The following is an 18226-nucleotide window of genomic DNA, read 5'->3' as shown; positions in this document are numbered from 1 at the left end:
CTGACCAGTCAGGTGTTTGTCATGAGAAGTGCTCCACAAAAGAGCTATGGCTTGCAGACAGTTATAAGAGTTGATGTTACAAATACGTCTTTGAATATACTCACTGTCCCGTCAGCTCAGAGAGCTTTATTTTCCCTCTTCACTATGTTTTGTCAGTTGTTTTGTTTATTGCTCTAATTCTTGTTTAGTGGTTTCTCTTTCTAATTAACCTTACATTGGGTTAGTCACTCTAAATTTATTCTCTTGTGCTTCTCTCCCACCCTTCTGAATTACATTGATAAGGAGTTATCACAAACTAAGACTGTTTTGTTGTGCTATCTTACAATCAATAAATAGTAAATGTAAGTTAAAGTGTTGCCTGTGTAACCAGTTAAAACTTGAAGTGGTGATGAGGTCTTAAAATGTATAATAAGAGTCTCAAAAAGGTCTTTAAAAGGTATTAAATTTAACTCCATGATTCCTGTATATACCCTGGAGTAACAGCTCACTATCAGTTACAAAAGACACTGTAATAGTATGTCACAGGAAATTCTAGTTGCATTTTTCATAAATTAATTTCTTCAATTATCTTTTGACTATGTTCGATGCCAAACTTGATTGCCGACCCCTGATTTACAGGTACAGAGTTTTGATTAATAAAACAATTTTAAAACAATTTTAACATTCTGCGCAACATGAAAACTGATACTTTTGAACATCGTCGTCACATATACATATATGCATGAGTTTTCCAATTCAGTAGGTTTGCTCGGTAGCTTACGCAATACGGTGTTGCACTTGTGTGATGAAGAGCTCCGGTACGAACCCCGTGAAACTATGTTTCGACAAAACAGCTCAACAGAAAGTTAAAATTGCATGGCCGCATCAACAAATGTGTTTTTATATCACTTTCGCATTTGTTAACACTATTGGGTAGGTTGAGGGTTTGGTATGGCTTGGGGAAATATTTCTAACATGATAGAGCATTAACCTTTAGCGAAACTCCCCGAATATTTAAATTCTGAACAGATGCAATACGTACCATAAAAATGGAGCAATATGTTCCTGTACCAACGTAACAAAAACGTGCCACGGTCATGTATTGAACGTGTTTTTTAGCGCCACTTTCTGGACATTTCACTCTGAAACTGCCGCGAAACATGCGGCAAGGTATAAAATATATAAAAATATATTAAAGCAGAAAGCAGCTATTTTAAATTCAAATAATATTTCATAATTTTACTGTTTTTATTGGATTTTTGAACAAATAAACGCTGCCGCAGTAAGCATATAAGACTTCTTCAAAATCTTACCCCAAGATCGACCCTAAACTTTGGATGTGTAGTGTACACATTTCTAAATACATAATTGTGTTAGTTAACACAACATTCAAACATTTTGAGTTTTCGAACCCATTCAAATATGGATGAAGTGCAGTGAGAAACCAACCCATGCAGAACACCGACCGCTGAGAACTTGATGTTTTATCAATAATAACACACCCGGGGCTCCTCAAAAACATCATCGCTCAGGGCTGAACAAAAGGAATCAAAAATATGATCTGTACAGAAAAAGTCTGAAAACAGGAAGTTGGTAAAAATGGGCGATCCCTCTTTATCTGTTATCAGCGCAACAGTGTAGCCTGGAAGGAACTTTGGGAAAGCCGCAGGAAAAAGGTGGGACTATTGTCCTAGTATCCTGCCAGTTTGAACGCCACCTTATTGTTCCAGAGAATCCATTTTTTACTTCTGTTTTGTTTTCAATGTAATATGTCACATATCAGCCGGGACCCCATAACCTGTTTTTGCATAATGCAGCCAATTGATAAGAGGCTTGTACGTTATCTTTGTCCCATAGAGAGCACAAATAACGTTTAAAGACTTTTCTTTAATGCTACCATTAAAAAAGAAAAAATGCCAACGATACATTATTGATAGTGAAATAAGATATTTCTCAATCCTATAGGGCTGACTACTTAACAAAACTCGTCAATTTGGACACATCAATTTATGCTAGACTTTTCATGTGCTCTTAAAACACAATCCATTGTCCATCACCTGCTTTCTACAAAATCAATTAGGCAGCATGTAATATACAGTAAATGATGATGGACATGGTTAGACTGATTTGCCATTTGGTGCCATTTTAAGCTCTTATGGGACTGTGGATGAGCTGTGATGATTGGTTTACCTTGAGGACTTTGAGACTGAGTTTCTCCACAGTGAAATGCATTATCGATCGGCCTCAGATCAAAACGAAACACCGCTGTGAACTCGCACTGCTCCTTTGCATAAACGCATCCCATTTCAAAACCATTAGACAGATTAATAAAGCTAGCCTTTCATTTGTTGTCTTCTTCTTAGTGTCTCACTCTTTCTGAGCCTGTGAATATTAAGAAGTGTTATGCAAATGAGCTTATACCAGCTGAGGTTGGCGAAACTCCTCCTCTGAATGTTAACCAGCATGCTTATTTGCATATGCTTATGCGGCAGGTTATCTAGGAAACCTTTTAAATGGCAGCAAACATGTTTGATTCTTTTTTCAGCACGCAAGCCTCGAGGCAAACATGTCCAAATGCATGTTTGAAAGAGTATAGAACTCAATATGGCTTCTTTTAAAGGTGCACTCTTTCTTTTTTGCCTTTTTTTAATGCTGCACAGGCTGATACAGCAGTCAGTTTGGACCTAATGGCATGGATGCCGAATAATGCAAAAGCATGCTATTGTATAATTGTACTGTTCACAGTCAACCATGGTTAATTTATTCTGCAAGTGAAAGTGTCCAAAAACAGCAGTGTAATGAAGATAAAGTGAAGAGTATCAAAGTCCATTTCAAGGAAAGTCAATTCACTCAGCTGCCATATTTACAATGCCTCTGGGCAGCAAGCATTTTGGGCATGCAAATGCAAACTACTCTGCTTGCAAAAATCACATTTAAATAACATATTTCAATTTAGCAAAAAAAATCTGACATGAACTTCTAAAACTTGATGAATTTACCAATTGGCGATTGGCTCTTATATTTAAAAGGTGTGAGTTATTCCGTCATATGTGACCCTGGACTACAAAACCAGCTTTCCATTGATGTATGGTTTGTTAGGATAGGACAACTATTTGAAAATCTGCAATCTGAGGATGCAAAAAAATCTAAATATTGAGAAAATCGCCTTTAATGTTGTCCAAATGAAGTTCTTAGCAAAACACATTACTAATCAGAAGTTTTGATATATTTATGTTAGGAAATGTACAAAATATCTTCATGGAACATGATCTTTAGTAAATATACTAATGATTTTTAGCATAAAAGAAAAATCAATCATTTTGACCCATACAATGTCTTTTTGGCTATTGCTACATATATACCCGTGCCACCCAAGACTGGTTTTGTGGTGCATGGTCACATTGTGTGCTTTCATAATAATATTAGTGACCCATTATGGTATGCTGTACAGTAGAGGTCGGGAACCGCGGGACCCGACCAGATTTCTTGCGACGCGGGAATAAATTTCCAATTTCCAATTTTCCAAATAAAAGCGGTTGCGGTCGGTAACTCTGGTTATATCCCATTCCCGACGTCTTTTCTGAACAGCAAATCTGCGCTTTACCCATTCTTATCGAGCACCTGTAGGCTACATCCTGCGCTCAAAACTGTTATGCACTCGCTACACTCATGGACCAGTGCTTTCAGAATCATGCATTTTACTGGCAATGTCTCATAGGCGCGTAAAGTTAGGGTACTACTGGTGTTTTTTCTGTGGGCAACTGTTTATCAGTTTATCAGTGTTACTCCAGAGCGCAAAGCCATGCTTGGAGTGCCAAAATCTTCATAAGGTTATGCCGACTGATTTTTCGCAAACAGTGTGGTTAACTCCTGACCCGAGCCCATCTTTTTTCTCCTTTGCTAAAACAACTTATACTACTGTTTTGGCAATTAAAATAGTTCAGTTTTGCATGAAATGACAAAGTGGTTATAATTTCGTTTCTTTTTTATAAAGGTAATTTAGAAAAAAAAAAAACGTTTGGAGCATTTTTTTGTTCGTTAAATGTAAGCTTTTCTTACTTTCTTAAAGTAACTCAAGCGGCGGCGGGAGACAGTAAGTTGACCTACTCTATGTTTGAATTTGCCTTCTCAAATCACGAATTGGCTAAAATAAAATCTATAGATTTACATAATATAGAAATAATAGCCTAATAATATAGAAATGTTCGCTATTAGGCACATTCCCAATAGTTTTTGCGGAGAGTGGAAACCAAAACGCGTTTTAGGACACGGAGGCACAAGTGCGATCAGTTACATTTTTTTCAGTGGAAACTATTTAACCGTTATTTTTTTGTCAGACATGATAAATATATTTGTAGAAAGCTTTAAATTAGTACTTAACGAAATAAAACAAATAGAAAACAAAAACTCTTTTATTATGTAGCTAATCCGTAAAGATGCATTTTTCTCTAAAGACGTGTCCAATGAGGAGATGGATGAGGAGGATTGTTAACTTCATCATCACTGACTCAGAAAACAGTTTATAAATAATTAAAATATCTCCTTACTATATTTCACAGTCATGGTAATTATTTTTGCCGGTGCTTTGTGGCAAGCTTTATCCTATTGCGTGCACTTGAACGCGTAACCCTTCCAGCTGCACTGAAGATGCGCTCAATGCTGCAGACAGGACCGTCCGAGCCGCTCTTGATCATGTTCAATTAGTCATGGTAGCCTGGTCTGTTGTTTCCACCAGCACTGCATTTTTTATCACCATTGAATGTCTGAAATATCATTTTAAAAGTGGAACATGGAAATATAATGTATTGCGAAAAAAGTTTTATATACCCGGTATTGTTTCCTAATGGTTAAATGTGAGATTCTGGAAACGAGAACTAAATTTAGCGGGAACGGTCGGGTCGGGAAGAAAATTATTCTAAGTGGGCAGCGGGTGAACAAAGCCTGAATATATAGCGGGAGTGGGTGGGTGCGGAATAAAACCTCGCGGGAGCGGGACTAGAAAAGCAGTCCCGCGCAGACCTCTACTGTACAGTATATACAGTCTCTGATACACTCTTAGGTACAAAAAGCTGTAAGGTACAAAAGCTGTCACTGGGGCAATATGCTTTCAAATGTACACCTGATCTGATCTAAAGGATGCATATTAATACCTAAATGGTACATATAAGTACCTTTTGAAAGAGTGCCACCCCATTAACAGCTTCTGCACCTTTTTATTTGTTGTTGAGAGTGTAGTATCAATTGGTGACCCACACTATGTAAAAACAGCTTTTATTAGACTACTGTTATGAGTCTGTATACCATGCTAGTGTACATTATTTTACCCATATTTAAGGTATAACAGGGTAAAACAGCTGCTTAAACATACTGTTTTTGGAAAAATATTCAAAATGTTGCCTTTTCATTACAAGAAAATGCACTGAAGTTCTTGAACAAGAGAAGCTGCTACTAAATTCAGTATCTGTAACTAATGCTAACTACTTTCTTGTGAGGTGAATTGCAAATATCCAGTATTAGACTCCTTAACAGCCTTCACCCAACTGTTAACTGGTTGAACATTTCACATAATGGTAACAACTGCCATTACCAACAAACAAACACAAATCGCTTTTAAGATGGTTTCCCAAACATGCCCCCTTTCTAGCATTAAAGTCAAACTGAAGTGCCTTGAAGTGCACATAGTTATTCAATGTGTTAACATAATTTACAGTGAAACAGGAAATCGTGGCAGGACATATTGAGTGTCTCCCCTTTTTTAAAAACAGTTTTTTACAAAAGCGGTTCATTAACGTGTCAGTCTGTCCCATTTTTATTCAGTTGTATTCTCTCAGTCGAATAGTTTCCCCCTTTAGAATTGAAACTGTTACTACAGAAAAAAAAGATAAACAGTAATCATTTTTTAGAAAACCTGATGATGTGTAGTTTAAAAATAGTGTAATTTATTGGTACATGGCACCAACTTTATCTCTTCTACCGATCCTCCATTGCTTTAAGCTACAGCTTTCTGTGTAAAATTCAGATCTGCACTGACTGCATATGACCCACCCTGTGAAGGCTCACTTGACACTGATGCAAAACAAGACTTCATTCACCCCAAAGGAAAGCATGTTTCAACTATGCAAATCACTCCCTATCTCATATAGAACATATTAAATCTGTGAACAAGCGACTGATTTTAACCACAGTTTCAGCTGCTTTTATAGTGTAGAAGGCAGGATGCTTCAGATTCTAGAAAGCATTTGATTGGACAAAAAAATCTAGTACAGAATGATGTCATCAAAATCATTGATTTATATTGGTAGTAGAGAGAGACTACATTTTAAACACATACATCTTCTAAATGCAAATTTTGTCTGTGTTTTGGAGCACACAAGCTTATAGATGACCTTTAAGGATTAGTTTACTTCAAGAAAAAAAAAAAATCCAGATAATTTACTCACCCCCATGTCACCCATGTTCATGTCTTTCTTCAGTCATAAAGAATTTTTTTTTATGCATTTTTTCTTGTCACTGATTTGTGATTTTTGTGTGGTGATTCTAAAATCGTATTATGCTTGTTGGTTTTTACTGTTACTGAGGTCTGTGTGCATCTTTATAAAACTGATCTGATTTAGATTAAATGATGAATATTAAAATATTGTGATGTTAATTGAAAATTTGGTGAATAAGGAAAATATGTGACCATGGACCATGGCATATTTGTAGCAATATCCAAAAATACATTGTATGGGTCAAAATTATGCCAAAAATCATTAGGATATTAGGATGTTTTTGAGGAAAACATTCCAGTATTTTTCTCCACATAGTGAACTTTAATAGAAATCAATGGGTTGAAGGTCCAAACAGCAGTTGCAGTGCAGCTTCAAAGGGCTCTACACGATCCCATCCAAGGAGTCTTAACTAGCGAAACGATTAGTCATTTCCAAAAAAATTAAAAGTGATTAAAAACGTTTTCACCACAAATGCTCGTCTTGCACGTAATCACGTTGGAAAGGTCACACGCGGCTAGGTCATTGTCTGTGTACTTCGGTTCAAAAAGATTGTAGTTTCTCCTCCACTTTCAAAATCGATTGACATCGTTGTTTTCACCATTAAAGTCCACTATATGGAGAAAAATCCTGGAATGTTTTCCTCAAAAACCTTAATTTCTTTTCGACTGAAGAAAGAAAGACAAGAACATCTTGGATGACATGGGTAAATTATCAGGAGATTTTTATTCTGGAAACTTATCTCTTCACTTTTGAGTTTAAAGATGTACAGTCAAGCCTGGAATTATTCATACCCCTAGCAAATTCTGACTTAAAGTTACTTTTATTCAACCAGCAAATTTTTTTTGTCCGGAAATGACACAGGCTTCTCCCAACAGATAGTAAGACGATGTACAAGAGGCATCATTGTGGAAAAAAAAAAAAAATTCTCAGCTTTTATTTACATTTGAACAAAAAGTGGCTTTGCAAATGCTCATCTGGACAAAGAAGAAGACTTTTGGTCTTCTGTTTTATGGTCAGATGAAACAAAAATTGAATTGCTTGGACACAATGATGTAGACTTCATTTGGCGTAAAAAAGGAGAAGCCTTCAACCCTAAGAACACCATCCCCACTGTCAAACATGGTGGTGGGAACCTAATGTTTTGGGGGTGTTTTTTTCAGCCGGTGGACCAGGGAACCTAATCACAGTAAACGGCACCATGAAAAAGGTTTAATACATCAAAATTCTCAACAACAATATCAGGCAGTCTGCAGAGAAACTTGGCCTTGGGCACCAGTGGACATTTCAGCATGACAACGACCCAAAACACACAGCAAAAGTGGTGAAGAAATGGTTAGCAGACAAAAACATTAACGTTTTGCAGTGGCCCAGCCAGAGTCCTGACTTCAATCCAATTGAGAATGTGAAGGGAGCTAAAGATCAGGGTAATGGCAAAGAGACCCTCCAACCTGAAAGAGTTAGAGCTCATCGCTAAAGATGAATGGGCAAAAATACCAGTGGAGACATGCAAAAAGCTGGTCAGCAATTATAGGAAGCGTTTGATTGCTGTAATAGCCAATAAAGGCTTTTCTATTGATTATTGAGAAGGGTATGAATGATTTTGGACATGTCACTTTTTGTTCAAATGTAAATAAAAGATAAGTAATCATTTTTTCCACAATGATGCCTCTTGTACTTCGTCTTATTGTCGTCTGGGAGTTGTCTGTGTCATTTCTAATAAAAAAAAATACTTGCTGGTTGAATAAAAGTAACTTTAAGTCAGAATTTGCCAGGGGTATGAATAATTTCGGGCTTGACTGTAGATCTAATTGATAGCAACATTTCTATATAAAAATCTGGAATTGTAGAAAGTATTTGAACCAAATATTTAAAAAATTGCCATTTCATGACAAACTCTCTGGCTCTCTTAAAACGCAACACTCTAACTGCTCTGCTCTGAAGTTAGTTTGCTGCCAGCAAATGGGCTGAACAGTTTTAGCCTCTGGACAATAAAATACATCAATCACCAGCTTCTGTACTGAGAACTCTCGAGTCAAGAGTCGGGACTCTTGAGCCCTCTTGTCTAGCTTTCCTGAGCTCCTTCCTGCTTTTGTCCAATTCTACTTTCACTCCAATCATGTGACGTGCACCACAGAGCATAATTCCCATGTTTTTAAGCGCTAATACATCGATTAGCTAGCTTTAATGTACAGCCATTAAATGACTGATGCAGAGAAATATAGAGCCAAGTGGTTATTAAACACCTTTGTTTGACAGTGGCTACTTTAGCGCTTCGCTCCCCCTGTTGTTTCAGTGTTTGCCTGGAGCTCCTAAACTAAGAAAGTCTGCATGTCTACATGATGGATGGCTGTGGGGGGAACTCTCCCTTGTAAAATCTGTGCTAAATTACCACTGGCTTCAAATGCACATCAGCCTGCTTGGCTAATAAATACTGCGCTCACTGTTTGCAAAGATATTAGCAATAGAGTTGCATTATTATGCCACTGTGGCAAGGCGCTAGACCTTATACGTGCTACAATTTGCAAAACGGATACGAGATATCAGACCTTTCTACCACCAAACATTTCTACCATCTGCCAGATGGATTTGTGTGCACTGAGTGGAGATGTTTGTTCAATTGAGCCCACCAATCTATACAAAATTTTAAAATAATCATAAAAACATTGGAGGTACCAAATGTTGCAGGTATAAAACAGCAAATGAGGCGTCAGAATGTCTGTTCCAGACTTTTATAGAACGACGCAACTGCTGTGTGGTGCACAATATACGTTCCTGCATGAAATCACTGCTGTGATGCAAAGCAGTTATTTCAGTTAATCATTGATTTTAATAACAATGTGTTTATTCATTTTAGAAACCTTAATGATAATAACAAATGCATAATTTCTAATTTCTCTCTTACCACTTTTGAGTTCCAGATTGCAACAGTTTCGAGAAGCAAATCGCATTCATCAACTAAACTTATTGTTACCCTCACAATGGCATATCTTATCAAGATCGATCACACATGTACAGATTTAATCTTAGCAAATGCCCTTTTATGCCAAAGTGAGGTTGTGAAGACTAAAATGATATATTGGCACATGTTTATTATAGGCTGTTTGGTAAGTGGCGTTTCAGAGTGGAAGTCTTCAGGGTTTGGGCCGCTGCTTATGCATTATTCATGATGTTGTTCCATTGCATCTCTGCAATACAGCCCAGGTCTCTTTAAAGTTACAACACCTCCATCAAACACATGAGCAGAAGCTCACGTGCCAGAACTGCGACAGCAATAGGCTACAGTGAACTTCATTAGCTCAGTTAATGCTGAAAGTTGTTCTCTATATAATATCAGATTGTGATAATGATAAATACTGTAATTAATAATCTTCCTTTTTGACAGGTGAGTAGAATTCGGAGGTTTGAGGAGGTAGAGGTTGCAAGAGGAGACCCAAGGGGAATTTGTGGGCAGACTTGCATTGTAACAAGCAGGTCTTTGAAGCAAACTATTTTCCATTTGGATCAGCATTATAGACACGTCCGTGTAGCACAGCACAAATATTTACAGCTGTTTTACTATATTATTTTAAAAGTAAAATAAAGGGGGTAAAAATGCTGAATATTGTCTATGTTTTGTTGTCATTAAACTGATTTTACTATTTAAAAAAAGAAAAAGAAACAAGCAAGCAATTACACTTCCTCCAGCATATGGGTTTTCTGAGTCACAGATATACTAGGAAGTGAGAATGACTTTGAATCTACATAAAAGCACATGTTAGACCAACAATATTCCCTCAGATGTTGTCCCAACTAGAGTCGTCTGAATAAACTTAATATTGAACAATGTTGCTGATTTGTTAAGTGTATATATGAATTCCCAGCATGCATACAGAATAAATAAATGATGTGTTTACCGTTTTCTGAATTGATTTATGCATTTTTTCTTGTCTTTCTGATTTGTGATTTTTGTGTGGTGATTCTAAAATCGTATTATGCTTGTTGGTTTTTACTGTTACTGAGGTCTGTGTGCATCTTTATAAAAGTGATCTGATTTAGATTAAATGATGAATATTAAAATATTGTGATGTTAATTGAAAATTTGGTGAATGAGGAAAATATGTGACCATGGACCATGGCATATTTGTAGCAATATCCAAAAATACATTGTATGGGTCAAAATTATGCCAAAAATCATTAGGTTATTAATTACAGATCATGTTACATGAGGATATTTTGTAAATCTCCTACCATAAATATATCAAAACTTAATTTTTTATTAGTAATATGGATGGCTACAAACTTCATGCGGACAACTTTAAAGCCGATTTTTTCAATATTTAGATTTTTTTGCACCCTCAGATTCTAGTTTTTCAAATAGTTGTATCTTGGCTAATTATTGTCCTATCCTAACAAACCATACATCAATATAAAGCTTACTTATTCAGCCTAAATAGTATAAAACATATAGATGAATTAGAATTTTCAGCTTCCCACAACAGTATATTTTTTATTTTCATTCAAAATTATTAACATAATCTGTTTGAATGACAACATGCAGATCCTGAAGTTCTAAATGCATCTAAAATACTGAACTCAAGTAACGTCTTTCAGTCCAATGCTGACATCACTTTTGCGGGAAAGTTTGTGGGACTATTCATTTTCTCTTCAAATACGTCTGTTGTAGCCTACCATAAAGTGCTTTTGGCATCTTTCACACGTTTTACTCATTTCCTTTATCCTTTAAATTATCAGTCAGGTTATTAGTAGCCACGCTTGTATAGTTTTTATTGTTGAAGTTAATTTTTAAATCTTTATTTAAAACAGTTGTGTTGCTCTGGGAGAAGAGCATCATTGCTTTGCGCTCCTGCGCTGTTCATTAACTTGCTGCCTCCACGTGGATTTTAATTAGTGATCAAAGTGGATGCTTATGTTGCTTCTGTACACAGTGCCTGAATGATGTGAATTCATAAAAGTGTTTGAGAAAGCCTTAAATATGTGCATTATGTTCTGAAAATGTATATAAAAGCGCACGTTTTCCCTAGTTGGAAATAATTCCATGGAAGTGCATTGGAATTTTTAGGAATCACTAATGTCCCGAATAGATTACAGATTACTCAAGTAATCCGAGCAATATGATGAATGTATCATTATCACAACACACATGTGCAGATATGCAACATAACAGTGCTCACAAAGTCACACATACAGTTTCATCACTTAATTCACGCTCTCAGTTGTGTCCAATTAGGAAAGAATGACAATAATTCTGCAAACGCACTGACCATCACAACTTTTCCCAAACTACAGCTGTCACTGTCTCATGTGGAGCAATGCCAAACTCACCTCTGTCCGGGACTGGAGTCGTTTGTTCATCTCATAGATTCTGTACTCAGGCTGCACCATGTACGGTGAATGTCTCCGGTAGAACGGTCCGAAAGGAGACGAGTAGAACGGGTCGTGCGGAGGGTTGGACATGTTGATTCCGTGTCGCGTTTACAGCAGCGCCGAAGCTTCAGCATCCATACAGCGCGCGTGCAAGATCTCCAAACGCCGCGAGACAGCAGCAGTCACTGGCTGCACGCGGAGCGGAGAGATGAGAGCTCGCGGAGGAGGCGGGAGAGGAGAGCACGGGGAGGAGGGCTGGGCTCTCATTGGATAGCCGCAGGCTGCACTGGAACATTGTTGAGGGTGAGCCAAGCAAGTCTTACCATCCCACCAAAAACGACTGGCCTTTATGTTAATGTTTGTGTTCGGTAACTTTCAAATTAGCGTGGCAGTGTTGTACACAACCTGGGCTAGTCGTCACATGGGGAGTCACAAGGACTATTTGTTATTAACTAAAATGTTTTCTTCTAGTAGTGTTGGTTTTAAGCATTCAGTTCAAAATGATATTAAATTAGTACACCATTTGTCCGACAGATTAAATATCCAGTCACATGGTAAACTTCCTGTAGCTCAAACAGTAGAGAACAACGGCAAGAACTGCTCAAACATAAAGCTTGTTAATCCAAAAATGAAAATTCTGTCATTAATTACTCACCTTCATGTCGTTCCAAACCGTAAGACGTTCGTTCATCTTCTGAACACAAATTAAGATATTTTTGATGAAATACGAGAGCTTTCTGACCATGAGACAGCAACGCAATTTACACATTCAAGGCCCAGAAAAGTAGTCCCCATGAAATCAAAATTTTAGTTTTTTTGGCTTTTAGTATGAATACCTTGATAGCACAAGTACATCTCAGAGACGTATATTTGACGTCTGCATTTACATCTGCAAGACATAGTTTGCTCATCTGCAATATGTCTACTGGATGTTTCCTATCAGATCTCAAATAGACATATATTATCATATTAGATGTCTTTAAGATGTTTATGATTTAGAATGTATGTAAAACTGACATCTTACAGACATCTGCCAGACGTTTGTACACAGCAGATGCTTTCCAGGTCAAGAGATCTTTAACAGACGTGCGTGTGCTATCTGGGTATAAGCCAGTGTGCTTCAAAACAATGACAAATTTGCATTTAGAAGATATTAGCATTCAAAACTCACAGTCTCTAACTTCCACTAATATGGATTAACGATTTTGATGACATCCCCCTGCACTTCAGCTTCTCATCAAACTTTCTGTCCAATTAAATGCTCTCTAGAATCTAAAACGTCCCGCCCCTACACTAAAAATAGAATCTGAAGCTGCCGAAGCTCGGTTACTTGTTCACAGAATTAGTATTTTCTCTACCGTGAATGGCACATAGTGCAGTATATAGGGAATAGGGAATGATTCAGACGTGAATGAGTGTACATGACATGCATTCATTTGCTTGTGAACAAGGCGCAGTGCATCCAGGTTCTATGTCAGAACGCCAGCTCCTGCATCAGGAGGACCACACACATACGTAGTGGTACACTCCTGAACGTGGGGCGAAGACTGAAACAGAAGAGAAGAAATTGTTGAGTAAAAGAGATATTTTTTTCTTTGCACCTTAAATGCACTGTAAGTTGCTTTGGATGAAAGTGTCATGAAATGTTTTTAGTGACAACATGCCCCATGAACATGAGTTACATATATGACTCTGACTTTCCTGGGTAACAACGGTGGAAATATTCAGTGGCTTTAGACTTCATGCCAGTGTCAGAAAGTAATAGTGGCTCTGAGGAAAAATGCAAAATGTGGGGTCAAATTTTTTTCCTTTTTATATAATTATTTTAAGTGTTCAAAGGGAGATACACATTTTTGCAATCAAAATAACTAAAAAGAAAGGTTATAATGTCTGCAGAAATAGAGGACAGAATATGATGTAATGCTTGAGTGCATGACATGTTGACCCACCTTGAAAAAGACAAAGACAAATGCACAGCATATACTAACAACAACAAATGTAAGGCTTTGTCTTATACAGGTTTTATCTATACATGTGATTGTGCCCTTCTGTTAATATGGCGCAATATAATACATTGTAGTTCCAAAAATAACCTCTATGATTTAAAACTAAAATAATATAGCAATTTTATAGCACCACACTCCCATATATCAGAATAATGGCCACACCTGAGGCTTCTCTGGTTTAGTAGCATCAGTTGTAAATAGATACAGTACAGTGCTGTACAAATGTGCTTGAAAACGGATTCAGAATTTAGAATTGGACAATGATTCTGATGGTGTCTATTTCTTTTTATGCTAATTTATTAATGCTGATGTCAACACATACCTTTTCATTTTAAGTGTCAGAAGAAACAGTTTCTTCACTTCATGCTAATTACCCATAATAAGATTTTCTTTATTGCTATATCATGTGTTATGTTGAAGTATTTGAGGCTCGACCATCTTAGACAAATGAAAGTTCAACTCCAAACACTCCAGGCACAGAGATAGGTAATTATAAAAGTTGGGGTGAAAATCTATTAATAAAACTCTTAATTAAAAATTACATTATTTAATATCTCAAAAAGTTTCCGTTCGACATTTCAGAAGGAACGGGCTTGTTTGCCCAAAGCACTTTTTTCAAAAGCTACGCAGCCTAAAAAAAACTTGCCTCTTTTCTTTGGTTGCCATCTACTTTTAATTTGGGGTATAAGAAGAGAGCGGCTGGAATTGGAGTGTTTTTTTTAATTAGAAGTAGAGCCCGAGCGTGGAGTTAGTGGTGTTGAGGGAGATATATGTGGTAAGGTGAAAAAGGAAGAGCACTTCTGGGGGAAATCGAAATGGGTCAGGACACATATAGACAATCCTTCGCCAGGCTCCCCACTGTTACTATGGTAACATACCATGGTGCGTGGCGGATGCCGCCTTCTCGGCAGGTTTGAACCCAAACACACACACATCAACACAGCTTTTACCTGCAGAAATCTCCTTGTTGGATTTACTACATTTATCTACCATTACAGACTTGATTTATTTACTAAAACATATAGATAAAATAGCACTAGACTGAGGGCCCTAAAATAAATTTTATAGCATTTTTACATTTTAGTTTTTTGTTGTGGTTAACGATCATGATCTTGGGATCTGTGATTTTAACGGTTTTAACTTTGTTGAATCTCAAAATCCACTGATAAGCAATCAAACATTCGTTCTGCTTTTAATTCCCAATGCTCCAAAACACATAACAGTAGTTTATGACAAACAGCAGCATCATCAAGCCTGCAAGATCAATTTACTGTATTAAAAAAAGCATTTTCATCAACACAAACAAACTTAATGAAATTAATAATGAATAATGGTGTGATCTTGTTGATGAGTAATACCTTACACAATTCTTCACTGCAGGACACAGGGATAAATGCAAGAACAGAGGCACTGAACATTGTGATTTTGACCTAGGACATGCGTACACACACACACACACACACACACACACACACACACACACACACACACACACACACACTCTAATGTTTTCTGAATATGGATGAAATGTACCCCTGTGCTCGAGGAGGAACTGCTAGTTTTGCTGGAGAATCTCATTAGCATCGTAATAGCTTGCAGCCTTATTTGCATATTGCCAAGAGTGATTTTTTTTCTTTTGGATAAAGGAGAGAGAGAGTTGGTAAAAAAAAAAAAAAAAATGCTAAAACTTTGAAGCTCCATATTTTATTTCATTATTTAAGTTAAATAAATTCTAATTGAAAGACGGCTTTCAATTATGTTTCCCTACTTGTATTAGATACAAATAGTTGACTTGTTGAGCATCTGCAGAGAAAACATCCATTACTGCTGAGATAAACAATATTTATTTATTTTTCCTCATTAAAATAACAAAATAAACAAAAACATCATAGTTTGTGATTTAATTAATCTGAAACTTCAGAAAGACAACAAATGTGTCACCTGAGTGACATTTTAGCTTTCATTTTAGCATTGAGGAACACTGACAATGTTATCTAAAAAAAAAAAAATTAAGTAAAGACAGTAACATCTTGTGTCGTACATTTGAACTGTTTTCATGCACATTAGGCAATTTCTTCTCATGCCTTCACTGTAAGCTTGTGAAATCTCCTCTGCATACTTCATTACAGTTGACCTTTCCTTGTGGTAATTGTGTGTCTCCATTTGTTTGACTTGGATATCGGACTTCATTTCAGCGGCGTATGACATATTTGTGATGTGAAAGCAATATTTACTTAAATGCGGTGGCTCTGCTGGTGGTCACCAAACGGCTGTATCTCAGTCTCACACATTCGTTTTCATTGATGGTGGCATTCTAAAGCCAAACCTGGAGATCTGGAAACCCTTTACATTTCCTACTGTAATAAAAAGCAGAAAAAAAAAAATCTAATTTCACAGTTTAACATGCTTGGCTTGTTTGACTTGTGTCACTTGAGCATGCAAAACCTAACTGTTGACTTCCCCCGAGTGATTTATGGGAAACAATTACCTTGACTTAGTTTAGTTGCGAGCTGCATAGCATAATTTATTTGTGTATTTTATACATACATTATATTTTGTGCCTGGGTAGCGGACATAAAAGTAAATTAAGGAAGGCTGTACTCAAAGAATCAAGGTAATTATTCTTACTAAACCACAAGAGTAAACTAAACTGATTGGTTTTTATATTGAACGCTTCCTATGGGGCAAATAGCCCTACATCCAAAATCTATTATATACACCAAATCCGTTAAATATAAATATAAAATGTATATGTGTAACATTCTAAATATTTATTTTTGTTTTTTGAAAGAAGTCTGTATATATATATTTATCTACAGTTAAAATCAAAAGTTTACATACACCTTGCAGAATCTGCAAAATGTGTATTATTTTACCAAAATAAGACAGATCATACAAAATGCATGTTATTTTTTTTAGTACTGACCTGAATAAGATATGTCACATAAAAGATGTTTACATATAGTCCACAAGAAAAAACAGTAGTTGAATTTATAAAAAAAAAAAAAAAAAAAACCCTGTTCAAAAGTTTACATACACTTGATTCTTAATACCATGTTGTTACTTGAATGATCCACAGCTGTTTTTTTAAGAAATAGTTGTTCATGAATCCCTTGTTTGTCCTGAACAATTAAACTGGCTGCTGTACTTTAGGTCCAACAGATTGTTTTTTCACCATTTTTGTGTATTTGATCCCTTTTCAACAATGACTGTATGATTTTGAGATGCATCTTTTCACACTGAGGACAACTGAGGCACTCATATGCAACTATTACAGAAGGCTCAAATGCTCCCTGATGCTCCCGAAGGAAAAACAATGAATTAAGAGCCAGGGGGTGAAAACTTTTGAACAGAATGAATATGTGTTCATTTTTCTTATTTTACCTCAATATAACACTTTTTAAATTCATTACTGCCCTTCAGAAGCTACAGAAACACTTACATGTTGCCCAACAAAAAAATAAGTTAAATTTACCCTGGTCTTCAAATTCAAAAAGTTTTCAGCCCCTCTTAATGCATCGTTTTTCGTTCTGAAGCATCAGTGAGCGTTTGAACCTTCTGGCATTACATATTTGAAAAAGTAGCTCAGATATTTTCTTGTAAATTAAAAAGTAATGCGTTACTAGTTACTTGAAAAAAATTACATAACTTACATAACTTTAAAAATTAATTCTAAAGATTATTGCAAGAAAACATTTCTTTCAGTTTTATACTTCAAAATTTTACTTGCAGTTTCTTTGTAATTGTTTGTACATTTAAAAACAATTTCTGAGCGAAAATGGTTTATACAGTTATTTTTGTCATTGTAAAATTGAAAATTGCAACAGATTTGCTAAACCCTGAAAATCTTTCAGCCATTGTTTCTCCATCTAACTGTACCAACCAACTGGCATTGCATTGATTCAGTATTGAAGTGCGCTGTCTTTCTCTCTTCAGCGCACGCTGTTTTTCCCTCTCGACATTTTCACTCACTCGCTCACTCTCACCCTCTGCCGGGTCTTGAAGTCTACATAGATCTTCACCATCATCGAACATCTGTTTACAATTTCAGTCATGGGGTTGAGGCCCTTCACGAACACTTACATATCAACTAACACAACAGTCTCAGGGTGATCCGAACCAAACATGATAAATGACTTTGTCCCAGTATCCTCTGATTTGATTTCATCATTCCGTACTGGGAAACACCCAGTTTTACTGATGGAGAAAATGGACAAGGGAGGGAGAAAGAATGTCAAATACAGTACACACATCTATAAAACCAGCAACACACACACACACACACACACACCGATTCCCTCCCCCATCTCTACTTCCTCTCCTCTCCTGAAGCTTGCTTCCCATCCCCCTGCAGGTCAGTTAATAAGAGAGGAAGCCTGCCTGAAC

The 18226-nt window shown here is 36.6% G+C and overlaps 1 protein-coding gene across 2 annotated transcripts in view; it reads right to left on the bottom strand.

Annotated features, from left to right (window-relative positions):
• ldb2a (LIM domain binding 2a) overlaps positions 1–13370 on the bottom strand; it is a 79798-nt gene extending 66428 nt beyond the window's left edge. Inside the window, exon 1 of one of the 2 annotated variants that reach the window (XM_073820875.1) lies at positions 11793–13370. In XM_073820875.1, coding sequence (XP_073676976.1) covers positions 11793–11924 — 132 coding nt within the window. In that variant the 5' untranslated portion in view covers positions 11925–13370. The remainder of the gene's footprint in view (positions 1–11792) is intronic. The other variant, XM_073820874.1, reaches the window with a different exon arrangement.
• Positions 13371–18226: the final 4856 nt, after the last annotated feature.

This window comes from Garra rufa, chromosome 16, assembly GCF_049309525.1.
Source record: "Garra rufa chromosome 16, GarRuf1.0, whole genome shotgun sequence".
In the NCBI taxonomy this organism is placed as follows: Eukaryota; Metazoa; Chordata; class Actinopteri; order Cypriniformes; family Cyprinidae; genus Garra; species Garra rufa.
This window is presented reverse-complemented; position numbering and strand designations above follow the sequence as displayed.